We start from the raw sequence: 17,348 nt of genomic DNA on the forward strand, positions 1-17,348 counted from the left end.
ACCTGGTTTCCTTCTCACAGGAAAACATTTTTCCCTAAGATCTCATCTTCATCTCTCCTCTTTCAGCTTAAAACCATTACCCCTGTCCTATCGCCCTCCCTGGTCAAGAGCCCCTCCCCAGCTTTCCTGCAGCCCCTTTCAGCACCGAAGCTGCTCTAAGGTCTCCCCGCAGCCTTCTCTTCTCCAGGCTGAACAACCCCAACTCTCCCAGCCTATCCTCGCAGCAAAGGTGCTCCAGTCCTTGGATCATTTGCATTGCCTCCTCTGGACCAGCTCCAACAGGATTTTTATTTAATCTCTTAATGCAAAATACCTGAGCCCGTGCTACCATCGGGAAGTGCTTGCTCAAAAAAAAACCTGACATTCACCCCTCTTCGCACTTAGCTGAATTGAAGCATTCCTCCCAATTCATCAAATCTTGCAACTATCGCATCCCTGCCCTGTCCCAAGAGCACAAATAAAATCGTGGCTGGGCAGGCAGTGAGTTGCAACCTGCCTTTCCCCAAGCAGAACACGGAGCAGCCGCCTTCGCTCCATTCCTGCAGGTGTTACTCCAGGAACCACCTGCTCTACATGCCTACTCACTGTTCTATCAGATACACTTAACAGGCTCCGCATCCCTTGAAATCAATGATTTCACTGTCCTTCTCTTTCTTGGGAAAAACTTAATTTCAGATAAGGCAATTCGTTATAAACCAACATTGGCAAATCTCTCATGGAAAATCCCTGGGAAATCCTGGGTGATTTTTCCAAGTCTCCTCTCTACACCGAAAAAAAAATTCTCTAAGAGAATTGGTATAAAACATCAGAAGAGTTTAGTCACCAAGTAAAATATCCTTACACAGCGACTGGAAAAATATGAGCTCTCCTTCCTTATGCTTAAGTAGAAAATGAGACTCGTGGAAAAGTTGGATTGAGGAACCTAAGGAGAAAACGTCACGCGTAGAAATTTGGCCCTACAGTTCTTGACTTGGTGCCAGACTGAGTCATACAGCAAGAGGTAGGAGTCTGCACTAGGTTACAAATTAAACCACATAAAACCTTTCCACTAGAAGAATAAGTCTGGCAGCCCAAGGGAGTTAATTGCAATGTGTTAATAGGACCATTTGTTTAAATTTGTTCCTGGTTTGCTTCTTTAGACATAAAAGTCTTTTATACTGAACAGCATGGTTGGGTTTTTCCTAATTTACTAATTGCGTCCCAAAAACTTGAACTCTGCATGAAAATAAAAAATTAAATAGCATTCAAAGTTCCAGTGTTGCATATGTTCAGTTATAACGTGAGGGATGCTAGCTCAGAAGTTGAACATGCCTCTCGTGGGCCCATCGTGTTTCTCATTTCACTGGCTTTATGGTATTAAAATCCAATAAAAGATCAGAGAATCACAGAATGTTTTGGGCTGGAAGGGACCTTAAAGATCATACAGTTCTATTCCCTCACCAAGATCTCACAGAATCATAGAATCACCAGGTTGGAAGAGACCCACCAGATCATCGAGTCCAACCATTCCTATCGATCACTAAACCATGTCCCTCAGCACCTCGTCCACCCGTGCCTTAAACATCTCCAGGGAAGGTGACTCAACCCCCTCCCTGGGCAGCCTCTCCCAGTGCCCAATGACCCTTTCTGTGAAAAACTGATTCCTAATGTCCAGCCTGAACCTCCCCTGGCAGAGCTTGAGGCCATTCCCTCTCATCCTGTCCCCTGTCCCTTGGGAGAAGAGCCCAGCTCCCTCCTCTCTACAACCTCCTTTCAGGTACTTATAGAGAGCAATGAGGTCTCCCCTCAGCCTCCTCTTCTCCAGGCTAAACACCCCCAGCTCTCTCAGCCGTTCCTCATAAGGCCTGTTCTCCAGCCCCCTCACCAGCTTTGTTGCTCTTCTCTGGACACACGGTCTGAGACCCAAAAGAAGATAATATGGACAAGGAGGAAAACAGATCAACCCTGACACCACGTGTTATTTCCCTGACATGAGGGCAGGGCATAGGAGGGAGAGGGTGTGGGGTTACCCTGCTCGCTAAAGCGGGGAGCACCATGTTTCATTCCCACACGAAGCACTTGATTTATTTCCTGTCAGCGATGCTAAATCAATAGAGAGGCCTTCTCCTGATGGCCACGCAGATTACGATACCACTTCACCTGCGTTATCAGGGTTTCAAAGAAATGCTGTTTTCGGTAGCATGTGATGCACAACCTCAAGGGCGCTGCGATGGAGCTGCTGTGGACCAAAGCATCACTGGCACAACCGTGCAAGGCAGCATTTCTGCAAACCCAAAGGATGAACGGGAAACCCCTGGCTCAGTCTAACAGAGCAGGCAGCAGAGAAAATGGATCCTTCAGCACCTGCCCTACAAGGACAGGCTGAGAGAGTTGGGATTGTTCAGCCTGGAGAAGAGAAGGCTGCAGGGAGACCTTAGAGCAGCTTCCAGTGCTGAAAGGGGCTCCAGGAAAGCTGGAGAGAGGCTCTTGATCAGAGAGTGCAGGGAGAAGATGAGGGGAACATTCTAAAGCTGAAAGAGGGGAGATTAAGATGAGAACTTTGGAGGAAACGTTTTTGTGTGAGGGTGGGGAGGCCCTGGCCCAGGTTGCCCAGAGCAGTGGTGGCTGCCCCATCCCGGGAGGGGTTCAAGGCCAGGTTGGATGGGGCTTGGAGCCCCTGATCCAGTGGGAGGTGTCCCTGCCCATGGCAGGGGTGGAACGGGATGGGCTTTGAGGTCCCTTCCAACTCAAACCTTGCTATGAGAATGAGAAAGCTGGGACATTGAGCTCATCTACTCTGGCCTAATCCACAGCAAAAATTAATTTCCCCTATCCCTATATTTGACCAAACTACCATGGTGTGTCACGGGAAGACAACTGCTTCTCAGAAGCTACACCTCTCTAGATGCGCAACGCAGCCAAAGCCATATAGCACGGCTTCTCGCAAATCCTGTCTCCCCAGTGTAAGGAAAGCCACACTCTCTTCCCAGTGCACATGAAAATTACAGCCTCTAGTATGGGCTGCAGCATTTCAGATGATTTATAATGTCCGATTTCTTGGGAAGGGACAAGGACTTCAGTTTTTGCCAATGCAAACAACTGGCCAGACCACGTTATGGTTGTGTGCGGATAAAGAGGAGAGTAAGGCAGGATTCGGCTCCCGAACTCACTTAAATTGGCTTTGAGAGGTAAGGATTTAAGTGCCAGTTGCATTAGCTGATAAAGAATATCATCCGTTTCCGCTCACTAGGGACAAGCTCCCTTCCCTCCACCGTTCTCCCTTGGGCTGCAAAACCAGACTCCTTGCAGGTCAGGGCTCATTCCAGAGCTGGGGCCAGCCCATCGCACCCGCCTGGCCGAGGACGCAGCCATGTATTTGACAGCGCTGCGCTTTAAGAGATAGATACCAGTACGTTAAAAATACTCCTAAAACCAAGGATGTGGAAATCCAAGCAAACTTCTCCTTCTGTTGTGGGCAGTGAAGTAGCAGCACGTATTAAAAAACAAACAAACAAAGCGGGGGGGGGGGGGGGGGGGGAAAAAATCCCCCGCAAAATGTGCCAACTGGTTCAGAGCACCAAGCTGCACACTGAAAGGAATGCCATTTCTATCTGCTTGAAATCATCTGTATAGAGTCATACATCACAGCTCCTCGGCTCAGATGGGAGAAGAGTCAGAGCCCGACGAGGAACCAGCAGTAGCCTGAAGGAGAAAGCAACCGGTTATGCAATTCCTACCCGTCCACGTGCGCACAGCCATCCTGCCTGCCCGCAGATGAGACCGTGCTCCCTTCGCTTTGAATTTACACGTTGTCTTCGACACGAAAAAGGCAGCTTGCCTGCACTGAAACGATGCGCTGGCTGTTCAGTATCTCAAAAGATGCAGACCGTTTAATTAAGTACCTAAATCTATATTTAGCTGGTGTAATTTAGCTGCTCAAGTTCAAATACGTGGATTCCAATGCACCTACAATACATATGCTCAGATATGCGTGAGTGCCAATGAAAAAAAACTTCCAGGGAGGTTGAAAGCTGGGGACTCAGTCTGTTACATTCTCTATTCTCTTTCCCTTTCCTAGTAATAGCATGTCAAATTGTTAATCGAGATTTCGCCTCTCCACCTAATGCTTTCCCCCTGTCATAATTGCTGTCTAAAACCATGACGGCATCATAAACGATGCTGCAAAGCTTACTATTATACATTTATGTTAAGTTATTATCAATACAACTTATATACAGTGCATTAACTATGTAATATATATTTATTATTCCTCCGTACAGGAATTCATTGATTTCTATCCCATCAAGTGCACACTACTTGACTGCAAACTACCAGGTTTACAAAGTGATTACACAAAGTCTGTCTTGCTCTACCTTAAATCCTCATTTTTCTTTTTACACCCTAGCAGACATCTCGCAGTCAGGGCGAGTCTCTCACCTCATTAAATAATAGCAGAGAAAGATAAAAACCAAACTATCTTTCATTTTCTCCAAAAACGATGAAGAACAAACACCCACTGAGGCTCCAACACAGAAAACTGTGCTTAACCTTAAGATTTAAGTGCGTATCTTAATTTAAGCCTATATGGTAGCACTTCAAGTGCCTTACATGTGTCTAAATCTCATAAAAGCTAAGCACGCGCTTAAGTAGTTTTTTGAATCAAAGGCTCTGCCAGGTAGACCTCTGCAAGATGGGAGGGCACTGTCTTCTGACACCATCTCTGTTGGAGTTAACTGTTAGTCCCACGTGAGGAGCAGGAGTCTCTTGGACACCCCAATTCACCCCTGAAATTCCCTGATTTGAACTTGAGGCCTCATTTTTCAGGCCCCAAAGACCTGCTCAATCACCACACAGTGACGGTTTTGGCTGCCTCTTGCACTCTCAAATCCATTAACTTAGTAAGCTGGTTTGGTCTCTGAACAGCAACAGTACTAATAGCAAGAAAAACAAATTATAAGGGAGTGCAAGCACTGAGCAGTCCCACAGAAATGGTACCCAGATGGTGAGGGGGAGCCAAGCACCAGCCCACGAGAGCTGCTCTGGTGAGGTTTCCCTGATGGAGCTGTTGGGTCATGAACAGCAAGCCCATCCTGGCATCAGCATCACTGGATAAAGTGCCTGCCCTATAAGGCTTGCTAATCCCAGGTTTGATGGGCCACCAGCATCATCTCCAGCCACTTACAAAGGAGGTGTGAGACTCCCAGGAAGCTGCTGGTCTCATCTATCTAGGAGCACCTCTAAGGGAAGATCATTTAAGACCCACCTTGAAGACTCAAAAGCCTTGTGCACACAAGCACACAAACACGCACACCCTTCCACGCCAGATAACGACTCTCATCATCTTGCCCCTGGTCAAGAACAGTAAAAAAAGGCAACTTCCAGATTTCTGTGGTGTTTTTCAGAACCAAAGACTGGAAAACGATGTCACGGAAGCACCATGCTTGCCAGAAACAGCATCACCACAGCCTGGAGAGCAGGGGGAGAATCAAACCAACAAAAGCCCATCTTTCCCCTTCCCGGCCTCCTGCTACCCCATGAATGAAAAGGGAAGAGAGGAGAGTTGTCAGATAATATCAACATCAGACGCCACAGGCAGTCATTGGATTTTCTTTCAGCTGCTTACCAGTGTGGCTCCTTTTATGTACCATTAGCACATTGGGCCCAATGCAAACCATGCCACAGACGTCACATTTCAGTTTACCATTCGGAAGCCGGATTCCTCCCTCGCTTGATAACTCCTGGATCTTTCTGTTATCCATCATCTCGTTACTCTCAATGAGGGGCTCTTCCAGGCTGCTTCCTTCATCATGAGCCCTGATCTCATCTTCCTGACTCAGGGGCTTCCTGTCACATTCCTCATCACTTTGCATTTCTAGCTTTACTGAATTTGCTGAAATAAAAACAAAAAAATTCAAAAAATAAGTAAAAACGTGTATTTTCTAAGTTCCCAATCGCTAACATCATGACAAATTTCTACTGTTATCAACATCGAAGCACAGCCTTGAAGCTCAAACCAATACAAGCAGGGGGGCTGGGACCAGATGATCTTTAACGCCCTTCCAACCAAAACCATTCTGTGATTCCATGAAAGCACCATAAGTTAAAAAAGCATTTCTTCGAGGCTTTGTTTGCTGTTTTTTTTTAAAAAATTCCTAATTTCTATCCTTATTTTACAGCCTAGATGCTAAGGCATGATCCAGAGGGTACCAAAAGTCACAGAGATGCAGCAGGCTGAAGAAGTGACTTTCTGCTTCTCAGTTTGAAAGACAGGAGCCTCCTTCCCTTTGAAGAACCCAAGTCATAGAATCATAGAATGGTTTGGGTTGGAGGGGCCCATGAAGGTCATTCAGTCCAATCCCACTGCAGTGAGCAGAGACATTTTCAACTAGATCAGGTTGCTCAGAGCCCCATCCAACCCAACCTTTAAAGTCTTAGCATTGAAGGACCCAGCTCCAGCTCCTTCCTCCAAGCCCCTCCTGCCTAGTGCAGCGTTCCCAAAGACAGGACACAGCACCAGCACAGCTCACGGAAACAAGCACCGTTCACGGGCAGGATTGCTCAAAACGCAGGGACCCGGTGAAGCCAAGCTTATGGCTGTGCCAGGAATCTCCAGACTAGCCTGCCTGCATGGACAGGTTCCTGATGGAGGGAAGACCAAGCTCCAGGTGCCTCCAGCGCTTTGCTATCACCTTCCAATTCATTTAGATGGGACGCTGCCAAGGCAAACAGGTCTGAAGTGAGACCTATACTGCTGGCTTATTTACACTTGCAAGTGAAGTAAGCACAGCTGAAGACCTTTCCTATCTGCCTGGTTAGACTGACAGGCTCACCACTGCTTTTCACTATCTCCAGGTCACCGGACAAACCTCCTCTAAGCAGCAAAAGCTTGTGTGATAGCAAATCTTCAAAGAAAACGGCTGCATCCGCCTTTTTCACACAGGGGAGTTGGCACAGAGGTGTATTCACCCCCACACAGCCCCATTTCAGTGCCTCACTGGTGGGTCGAGACTGCCCAAAGGTCTCTTCCAGAGCCACTCTCTCCATCCACACCGTCAGCCAGAAGGAGAGCCCACGTGCCTGCTTCCCTAAGCCTTGATCCTGCTGAGGGCTTTAAAACGGAGGCGCTTCAGCCTTCATATCTAAGCAGTCTTTGACCTCTGTGCTAAAGCCATTAGCACAAGTGTTGGTGACAGCAGGGGACCCGGACGGCAACCGTGTGCCAGAGGCCCGGCCGGTGTCTCCAAACCCCAGCCAGGAGCGCTCCAGCTGCCCAAGGAGAGACAGTCTGAGAACCCAGCAAGAGAGAGTTTAGAGTAAATGTGTCTGATCGCCGTGAGGCATCGCAGTTTCAAACAGCTGGCCTGGAAATGTCAGAAGAATGAACCCTACTATTTAGATTTCCTCCTTCAACCTCCTTTCCCAGAATTTACGGTTAAAGAAAACACAAGGTTCAGAGGCTGATGTTGATGTTGCAACCCTAAATCACTGCTGTTACTCCTCTAAATCACTGCTGTTACTCCAAGGCAAAGCATAACGAGCAGGGAAAGGCACCAGAGAGCAAACGCTAGTAAGATGATGCTTTTTAACCATAATATTGTTAAAACACGTTTTTCCCTGTTCATCACAGAGCTCATGAGAACTAAGGAATTACTATTGCAGAAAAGCTCATCCAGAGCAAGGACAGAGCCAGATCAGATCAAATCAGGCACCACCACAAGATCAGTAGCTACAAAATCACAGAACAAATCATGGAATGATTTGGGTCGGAAGGGACCTCAAAGCCCATCCAGTCCCACCCCTGCCATGGGCAGGGACACCTCCCACTGGATCAGGGGCTCCAAGCCCCATCCAACCTGGCCTTGAACCCCTCCAGGGATGGGGCAGCCACCCCTGCTCTGGGCAGCCTGGGCCAGGGCCTCCCCACCCTCACAGCAAAATATTTCTTCCTAAGATCTTACCTCAATCTCCCCTCTTTCAGCTTAAAACCACTCCCCTCATCCTATCCCTGCACTCCCTGGATCCAGAGCCCCTCCCTGGCTTTCCTGGAGCCCCTTTCAGTCCTGGAAGCTGCTCAGCGTTCTCCCTGTAGCCTTCTCTTCTCCAGGCTGAGCAACTCCAACTCTCTCAGCCTGACCTCATAGCAGAGGTGCTCCAGCCCTCACGTTATCTTCATGGCCTCCTCTGGAAATACTTAAGCACTTCTTTTATAGAAGGGAATGGATATTTTGGTGCCACAGAGATGCGTTTATTGTTTAAAAAGAGCAACAAAAGCATGGACCCAGATCTTGACCACTCCCTGGCCCCAGCCGGTTCCTCGGGGGCAGCACCCAACTGGTGATGCCCATCCCCACCTGCCCCCAGAGTGATCGCAGAGCGCTGGCCCCTGGGGACAGTTTTGTGCTCCACAGTACTGACGCTGGTACCAATGCACGAGCAAACACAGGGATGAAAGCAACCTCTTGTTGGCAATGAAAAGGATGCTGTAAACCTTATGTAATTGCAGATCATTCCCCAAGGACAAGAAACATTTTTCTTAACAGCTTCTTCTGCGAGGCCACCATCACCTCAGTGAAGGGAGAAGATAGGTAGAAACTGGTCAAGAGGAGACACGAAAAGCACAAAGGGGCCTATCCCACCACAGCAGGAAGAAAAGCAACGGGAAGTCATCTGATGCTTGTGAGGAGCCCAAGGTGGCGCAGGCATCACCAACCCCATCACCAGGAGGATGCACCCTCGGTGGAGGAGCTGAGCAGAAGGATGGAAGAGGAGGAGCTCTGCAAGCTCCATGGGCCAGCAGGGAGAAAGCCAAGGTCCTAGTTCCATCTCCCTGCAGAAAGCAGGCACTGGTGGTTTATGGACAGCTCGCTTTCAGAGCTAAGGAACGGCAGCTCCCTCTGATAATAGCAGCCTTTTGGGGTATATTCAGCTAGTCTAAGAATGAAGCCCGAACAAACACTTTGCTGTCTTCAGGAGCCAGATTTAATACACTTGGCCACACAAGAAGCTAGGGCAGAGCCAGAAATAGTGCCCTGTGCTCCGCACCTCAGAGCCTGGGTTTCTGCCACAAGCCTGTGCACTCTTCACACGCAGCGATGCACAAAATAACCAAACGCCCTCATACCGATTGTGTGTATTTATACCTACTCATAAGATAGAGAGAAAACCTTGTACCTTACATCTCTTTATTTATATATACACACACACACGTTTGCCTCTATTTTTCTGATATGGAGTAATAAACGCGTGACTGTAACAAGTGCTGAGCAGCATGAGTTCCCATCCAAGTCTGTGGATGTCTGCCTGCTCAACACATATGAAAGAAGGCTACAAGAGCTTACCAACTGGAAGATTGATTAGTTCATCTCACCCTAGCGTTTCTTCCTGCTAAAGGACAGCTTTCATCCAACAGGACAAACAGCACAACAAAAGAGTGAGTCGTTAGCTGAACCATAACCTCCCCAAGCACACACTGCTCCACAACTGCAAACAGCTCTCAAAGAGAAAGTAATTCATAGAATGGTTTGGGTCAGAAGGGACCTTAAAGGCCATCCAGTTCCAACGCCCCTGCCACAGGCAGGGACACCTCCCACTGGATCAGGGGCTCCAAGCCCCATCCAGCCTGGCCTTGAACCCCTCCAGGGATGGGGCAGCCACCACTGCTCTGGGCAACCTGAGCCAGGGCCTCCCCACCCTCATCATGAAGAATTTCTTCCAAATGTCTAATCTAAATCTTTACCCTTCCAGTTTAAAGCCATTCCCCTCATCCTATCTCTGCCCTCCCTGATCAAGAGCCCCTCCCCAGCTTTCCTGGAGCCTCTTTCAGTACTCAAAGCTGCTCTAACATCTCCCCAGAGCCTTCTCTTCTCCAGGCTGAGCAACCCCAGCTTCCCAGCCTGTCCTCGTATGGGAGGTGCTTCAATCCCCCTGATCACCTTCGTGGCCTCCTCTGGACTCGCTCCAACAGCTCCACGTCCTTCCTGTGTTCTTCATGTCGCATCTTTCCCAATATCCCAGCTACGCTGCAGAGCTGGTCAGGCTGTTTACTCTTCTTACTCCTCTCACCTGTACACCCAGACCAAGCGCCGTTGTTACCATTTTCAGCAACCATCCGCTCGCTCTTGTTGCTGCGGAAAGGTTTCCTTCAGCTGGGACCAGCCACAAGTCTCCAAGGAGCGGAGCACTGGTGCAGCAGGGATCTCCTCAGCTAATTGCGAGGGCTTTGCTAATCAGGTCATCTCTGCTCCCTTACATCAGACTGGTGGATGTATTAGGGCTGTGTGCTACCCTGCATACAAACAGGTGCTTAAGTTCCATACAGATGGTTTTCCCTGCTCTCAGCCTTTGAAACCACATTTTGTGGCACCGTCTTTGTTTTCACCTACAGCCACAAACCCCGAGAGCATCGTCCACAAGTCTCCACAGCCGATTTCACCCCAAGTTCCCTTGCCTTTCTTGTTCACACAAGCAAAGGGCTTCCTCCTTCTTTGGCAAAGCAAAACAGAACTAAGTAAGTGGAAACATTTTTAAAAGTTTTTGGTGCTTTTCCTAAAAAAAAAAAAAATCACAGCAAAAGGGATAAGCTGTAACCCAGCTCACTGGGAAGTTAAACTACTCCCCCCCAGGTTAAGACAAGTTCCTTCAACTTCTTCCTAGTCCAGCACAACACCGTATGGGAACAGAGAGATGAACACCCCTAAAACCCACTACCTATGGACACTGAGCACATGGCACTTAAACTGTAGCAATTACAAACTGACTTTCAGAGTCCTCAATCCTAACAGAATAGGACACACGTACACTTAAACACATTTCACATTTCACCAGACCACACAGCAATGCTTCTTTCCTATTTTTTTCTTCTCGAGCACCAACCCGCTGATCCTGAATCATACTTTATCCTGAGTGGCCAAATTGAAGACAATTATTGTTAATGTCTCACAAGTGCTAATTAAACTGCAATTCCCTGTTAAACAGCATTTTGGCAAGTTTTCAGTACCAAAGTATTTCCTTCACCCACAAATTAGCGCAGCTACAAACCAGAAGTTGTTAGATCCACCTAAGAAAAATATCCCTACTATTTAATCCTCTTTCACCGAAGTTTCTTTTCCCCTCAAAAGTGAGATCTAGAGCGGAGGGTGAGGAAACCCTTCCTGTCTTGCTGAGAGATTTGATCCCATTTGGGGTGCAAAGTAAAGCACTAGTCATTTTTCACTTCAGTGAGCTAACAAGCAAGCAGGAGAATAATTCCCACTACAGGACAAAAACCCTTCCGTCCAACACACCAGGGAACAAGCAGCAAGACTAAGCTGTCTTCTCCACTGTCTGCTGTCCTAGGTCATTGCTTATTTTATCTGTGGCCTTGGCAAGCCAGGCTGGCCACTGTCACCAAGGGTTTGTGGTCTCCAGCTAGAGGTTAGCCTTTCCTGGCAGCAGCCAGCCACCACCAGCCTCTTCCTGCTGCCCCCAGAGCAGCACAAAAAGCAAGCCTGACCCCTCAAGCCTTCTCACTCCTCTTCCCCCAGCCCTCTTCTCTCGCCAGCAGGAAACAAAGCTTTGGCCCAACTTCAGCTCCTCATCCTTGAGGAGGCAAAATTCAAATCTGCCACCCCCGAGGAGCCTTGGGGTGGCTCTGTGGGCGAAGAAAGCGAAGGACGTTGGTTAGAGAAGACGTCGTGTCCGCGTCGGCTGCCAAACGCCTCTGGGAATGGGGGGCAGGTGGTGCAAACTGTCTCAGGGTCTCCTGCAGATTCCCCATCCAGGACACAGGCTAATGCAATATTCAAAGCCTGGATTACGTGTCTGTCTTTACCGCAGAACGCAAAGAAAGTAAGATATTGTTCCTTCCCTCTGGAAAATGAGACCGAGCTCCAGCCACCCCGGCACAATGACAGGCAGCGACCACACAACCTCCCACACATCATCCTGTCAGTGGTCAGTGACACTGCCTGCTTTAATCATCAGCTTCTCCTCGGCAGTGGATTAATGACAGTGCTAATTGGCAACTAAAGACAAATAGAAAATGACCCAGCTTCTTGCACGGTTTGAACCTGGGTACCTCGCCCGTACACATCGCGAGGCTCGGATGAGGAGTGTCGCTGCGCTATTAAACACCCCGTTTCCACACTAGCAAAAACTCTTGGTGATGGGGAGGGGAATACAGTTACTTTCACAAACTGGAACTGCAAACCAGTGTTTTGTAAAATGAAAATTAAAAGGAAGGAGAGAGAACCCTTCGGTCCTGAACGATTTTTAAAGTCATAAGTAAGAAATGCCAGAAACTGGAAACAATGAGCACTGAGTCTTTTTCAGCCTAAGAGCACTTAGGGAGCAAAAAAGGGTCCTTAAGGAGGCTGTTTACACCACTCCAGAAGTGTAGTGAGCCTATAATGCATGTTTAAACATACTTTCCTCCTGGAATAGTACGGGGGTTTGGTGAAAAGAAAACTTCATCTTTGAGTTTCTCATTGCTGGTAGAATTTGGCTCTCAATTAATGAGGCTTTTCAAGTCCACGTTGGCTTAATTGTGATCTATTAATGTGTAAGCATTTTTCCAATTTTGCCTTTTTCAAAAGGCAAGTGTGCAAAGGGTGAGAACGCAAGCCAAGCGGTGGCGACACCGAACCGGGCAGGGAACCTGCTTTGTTGTCGCCCTCAAAGCACTTGGCAAACGGGTTGACATGAAAAAGCAGATTAGCTGGAAATCATATTTCCTTCCTGAGAAACAAACTTCTCCTCGTGCTGCGTTGGTGCAAAGCAGGTATCGTTCCAAAGCAGCGTAGGTGTGAGGCTGGGGAATAAGGAGAGTCGGGTCTGCACAAGGCACCGGCAGCACATCTGCTGCTTTGGGGCTGAGAACAGTGATCTTTCAGGAGAAAGGAAGACGTCTCTGAAATGACACCTGCAGGCAAAGCTGCCCTAACAGTGCTGTAATGGAAAATGTTTCAGTTGGGGGTTAGGAAGGTGTATTTCACAGGAGCCAGCTCTGCTTTCATGGTAGATTGAGGCTTTCAGGAGATTTAGAGACAAGTGAAGCTGCATCTGGATGGAACAAGTGAGGGTGAACATCACCTGCAAAGAAAGGGGAATTACCCAACTCCTTTCTGAAGTCAAGCAACAGAAGCTGAAGCAGCACCTCTTACGTTACACATGGACATCCCCGATGCCGGCTGTCAAATCTGATTATCGCAAACAGCCAAAGGTTTAGCTTTTGGCCAGGGAACAAGCACAAGGCTTCGATGGTGACACCACGCCATCGCGATGACCTCAGCAGGGTTACGTCCAGTTCTAACAGTTAAATCAGCTCAATTATTTCATAATTAATACAAAGGAGGAAAGAGAGAAAAGATTTAGAAGCTTCATACCATGCAGAAAAGAACTCGGCACAAACGGGATTCTTCAAGCCCACGCGGAGATGGTTAATACGCCAAAAATGCAGCGAGAAGCGATCAGCTTATTTAGGCATCCTCAGAAATTTTTAGTTTTCACATTGAAGAATCGCAGTTTAAGCCTGCTACCTCCCAAGTCAATTTAAACACTCGCTAAACGCAACAGAATCCTTATTTCATGTCTTCTGGAGGTGGTGTGTGCAGTAAGTGTAGACTAACAGGTCTGTTACACCCAAGTTTAGTTTAAATTAGGATGTGGTTGCAAAGCTAAGCCAAGCTTCAGTCAGGCTTTAGCTGACACAAACTGTGGTTGCCGTCCTTACGTTTCCCGCCCCTTCCACTTTTTATACTGGCACCAGTGCGTGTGGAACTGGGTGACAAACCAGCCTGGCTGAAAACCAACCTTCCCGAGACAAAGCAACCAGTCAGGCCCCTGACCAGGAGTCCCGTGCTATCTCGAGAACTGGCTCTGGCCGATGGGAAGCAGCACGCTGGGTGTCCCTGTGTGCTTTCAGGAGCAATGGTTTCAAAATATCAGGCGGCTTCTCCCAACCCTGCTGTCCACGGCCAGACACAAGGAATGAAGACTGCAGCAGAGGAACCTGTGGAACAACTTTTATGCTCAAATGGCTGTAGAAGCTTACACTGAAACTGAAAAGTCCGCAGTTACAGTCAGGAGGGCTCTATTTAAGCACCCAGCATCCCAGCAAGTGCAGCAACACAACCTAAAATTTCTTTTCTCTCATAGAACCGAATTTTGATAGCTTCAATGATTTTTGAATCCCATTCAATGAGAACTCTGCTGAAGTCCAAAGGCTGAGATGCTGAGTAAGGAGCACCGTGGTGTAAGTAAAGATGGGAGTACCTAGACCAGAATTTGCCCCAGATACCCAGCCTCTAGGCACGACCGTTTGCTCACCACCTGCATGCAGAGTAAAATCTCCTAATTGAATATGTATGATTGCTCAGTGTCGCAAGATTCCTTTCCAGAAGGACCTCAGGCCAAATTTCACCCACAAATGCATCTATGCAACTCGTACTTACACAAGCGAGAGTCGTATATTCGTATCCCAGGGTAGGAAAAGTACTCTGGATGACCCATCCTCCCCCTGCTTTTTATGCCTGTGCTTGCAAAGTAATTATGGTGCAACAAGCACTGTGCTTAACGTAACACAAGGCTTATGCCAATTGCCCATAGGTGCAAGGAAGAGCTTCCTCACACCCTCCCGTATCCACGTGCAATGCCAGAAACTGGCCGCTGTGCAAGATGAGCGGAATGTGGCAGTGCCCAGCTCCAAGCTGCTGTCCCCTCTACTGATGGTCCAGCTAAGGCAGTTATTCGGCTTAGTCCCATGGATTTTTCCCTAAGGTCAAATTAGGAGCAATTGTTGAACACCCATTTATTTATCCTGCTGATTTTGGGGCTGTTTTGATGGGGTGAGAGGGAGAAGGATTCTTTACTTCCTCTCCTTTTTCTGCTGCCTGAAATATACTTTATGGAGCAAATGTCACCTAGCAAGCTTTCTGCCTTTATACGATTCCTGGTCAGCCCCTTTGCTCCCTCCTGTAACCACCACCCAACCATTCCCTTTGTCTCCGCGACTTCACGTGTGTCACACAGGCAAGCGATGCTTGGAGGGGGGGCTGTGGTGCATTACAGGTGCTCTCCAGGGCCCCTTTTCACCCCAAACTCCAATTTCACAGTCAGGAGGAGCTGCAGGAGGCAGCGCTCGGCAATGCGGGTGGGCTTTGGCAACCCTTCCCCTTGCATCAGGTCTCCTACTTTCTGCGACGTGCACATTAAATACAATCAGGCTCCTCTCCTACCACAGCTCTGCCACTTCAATAACTCCTGATGTACGCTAGGAAGAGGAGAAAGCAGAAAATCAGGCTCAGACCTGACACTGTCTCTCAAAACACTAAGAACACAAACAGCTTTTTAGTTTTAAGACCAGTTTGAGTTCCAATAAGGGACCAAAACCACACACCCATTGAGCAATGACACAACAGTCACCTCTAAGTGGATTTTCTAAGATGCTGCCGAGAGCTCTATATGGTACTCAAAACTAGAAGTTTGTAATGGAAAATGCTGACAAACTACAGCTAAATATGGATCTAATCAACAAAAATAAAGTGATTTATAACATCCATTTAAAGTGACCAAACCCTCACTGCTCGCAGTCATCTCTGCTGCTTAAAGAGTGCACGACTTCCTAAAATGCTTTCCAACGTATGCAAAGAGGAGTAATTATAAGAGTAATGATTATTTCATTTATAAGGAACTTTCCATTAGGGATCTACGCTATATCTGAAAAAACACCTGAAGAAGTTGTTTCAGGCTAATGGAATGGCTTCCCTGGGTCTGGACCAGGTACTTTGCTTCATTTTTCTGGCATTTTTACCTCTAGAAACATTATTTTAAGTAAAAGGCTTTCATTACAAAGTTACACCTTTGGATCATTCACAGCTTTCTGGAAAAGATGTATTTATTTTCAATTATATAAACTCTAAATCATCTTAATGCAATCTGACCTGGCCACATCCTCCTCTCCTCTGAAGGAGGCACCTCCCCTGACTCATCAGCCCATGGAAAACTATAGGATAAGCACCTGCCACAAAAATATTTTCTGTCTTTGTCACTACATTGTAAAAAGGAGATTAAAAACAAACTCCGTGGTGTTTACTTGAGGCAAAGCTTTGTCTGCACCCACGTCTGATGCACAGGGATGGGCAGAGCCCCCGGTACAGGACCATTCGCAGCCCTGGGTCCCTGCCGATGCTGGAGCACAAGGATTTCTCACTATGCGCTTCAGTCACTGTTGTGCTGGACTCTACTGTCATGAGAAATAAAAAAAAAAAAATGACAACTTTGCCTAATCACAGCAGGACTGCATAGAATTGAAGGAAAACTCTTAAAAGCCAGCGCCTGTAAATGCCAAGTTCTGTCGGTGCTGCTTTCAGACGTGGATTTCCACCCGAGACAGCTGAAAAAGTGCATTTCCCTTACATAGTTTTTATAATTTACTGATTTCAGACAGCCAATAAGGAACAGGATTTGGGGGTCTGGGAGCAGGACAGCCCTGCTCACAGTTCAGTGGCCCTGGCAGTACTGAATTGAGCACATTAAGGCAGGACCAAGAGCACAAAAAGATCTCCTACATCTCAAGACACAAATGAAAAGTACCTGGAAGAGGCTACAAGGAAGCTGGGGAGAGACTGTTTGCAGAGGCTTGGAGTGATAGGACGAAGGGGAATGGCTATAAACTGCAGATTTAGACTAGACATAAGGAAGAATTTCTTCACGATGAGAGTGGGGAGGCCAGGCTGGATGGGGCTTGGAGCCCCTGATCAAGTGGGAGGTGTCCCTGCCCATGGCAGGGGTGGGACTGGATGGGCTTTAAGGTCCTTTCCAACCCAAACCATTCTATAATTCTACAAAAAGGCTACCCGGAGCCAGGCACTGACAGTATGTTATAAGGATGGCAGAGTTGGTTTAGGACAGAACAGCTTATAACCATTTTCCACTTTCAGAAGTCACTTCAACAATCTAAATCTGTTTATACCCAAAATTTAATACACTAAAAAAGGGGGAAGGGTATCTGCTGCCTTCTTCCCACAACTTAAAACACACCAGCTATTAAAGCAGCAAGATATTTAAATGACTATTCATTCTGATTTTTTTTTTTAAAGCACTGCTAGGCTTTCACCTGTATCATTATTATGTAGGCAGTGACAGATGGCAATGGAAAAATATAAAATAACTCTTAGAGTATTAACTTTTTTTCAGTACCGTATGTGTCAGATTCTTTAGCATAAATAAATGGCATTACACAGTCTCATTAAATCTATACATCTGTGTAGTAACTTGCAATTTATGGATATTTTCTGACACAATGTTCAAACCAACAGGTTTAGCTCACATGTTTCTTTTCTCACCATGCCATCTCCAAGTCACCAGAAAAAGCAAACAAAAGCAAAACCCTA

The 17,348-nt window shown here is 47.3% G+C and overlaps 1 protein-coding gene across 10 annotated transcripts in view; it reads right to left on the reverse strand.

Moving 5' to 3' along the window:
- The window catches only part of IKZF2 (IKAROS family zinc finger 2), a 124,088-nt gene that overhangs the window by 48,728 nt on the left and 58,012 nt on the right, over window positions 1-17,348 (reverse strand). For 7 of the 10 annotated variants that reach the window (XM_069860606.1, XM_069860609.1, XM_069860607.1 and 4 more), the window contains one exon: window positions 5,603-5,869. The exons of 1 other annotated variant lie outside the window; for it this stretch is intronic. In XM_069860606.1, the coding sequence (XP_069716707.1) occupies window positions 5,603-5,869 (267 nt within the window). Of the gene's footprint in view, window positions 1-5,602; window positions 5,870-6,186; window positions 6,287-17,348 lie in introns of those variants that run through there. 2 more of the 10 variants (XM_069860614.1, XM_069860612.1) reach the window with 2 other exon arrangements.

Source organism: Phaenicophaeus curvirostris, chromosome 7, assembly GCF_032191515.1.
Source record: "Phaenicophaeus curvirostris isolate KB17595 chromosome 7, BPBGC_Pcur_1.0, whole genome shotgun sequence".
NCBI lineage: Eukaryota > Metazoa > Chordata > Aves > Cuculiformes > Cuculidae > Phaenicophaeus > Phaenicophaeus curvirostris.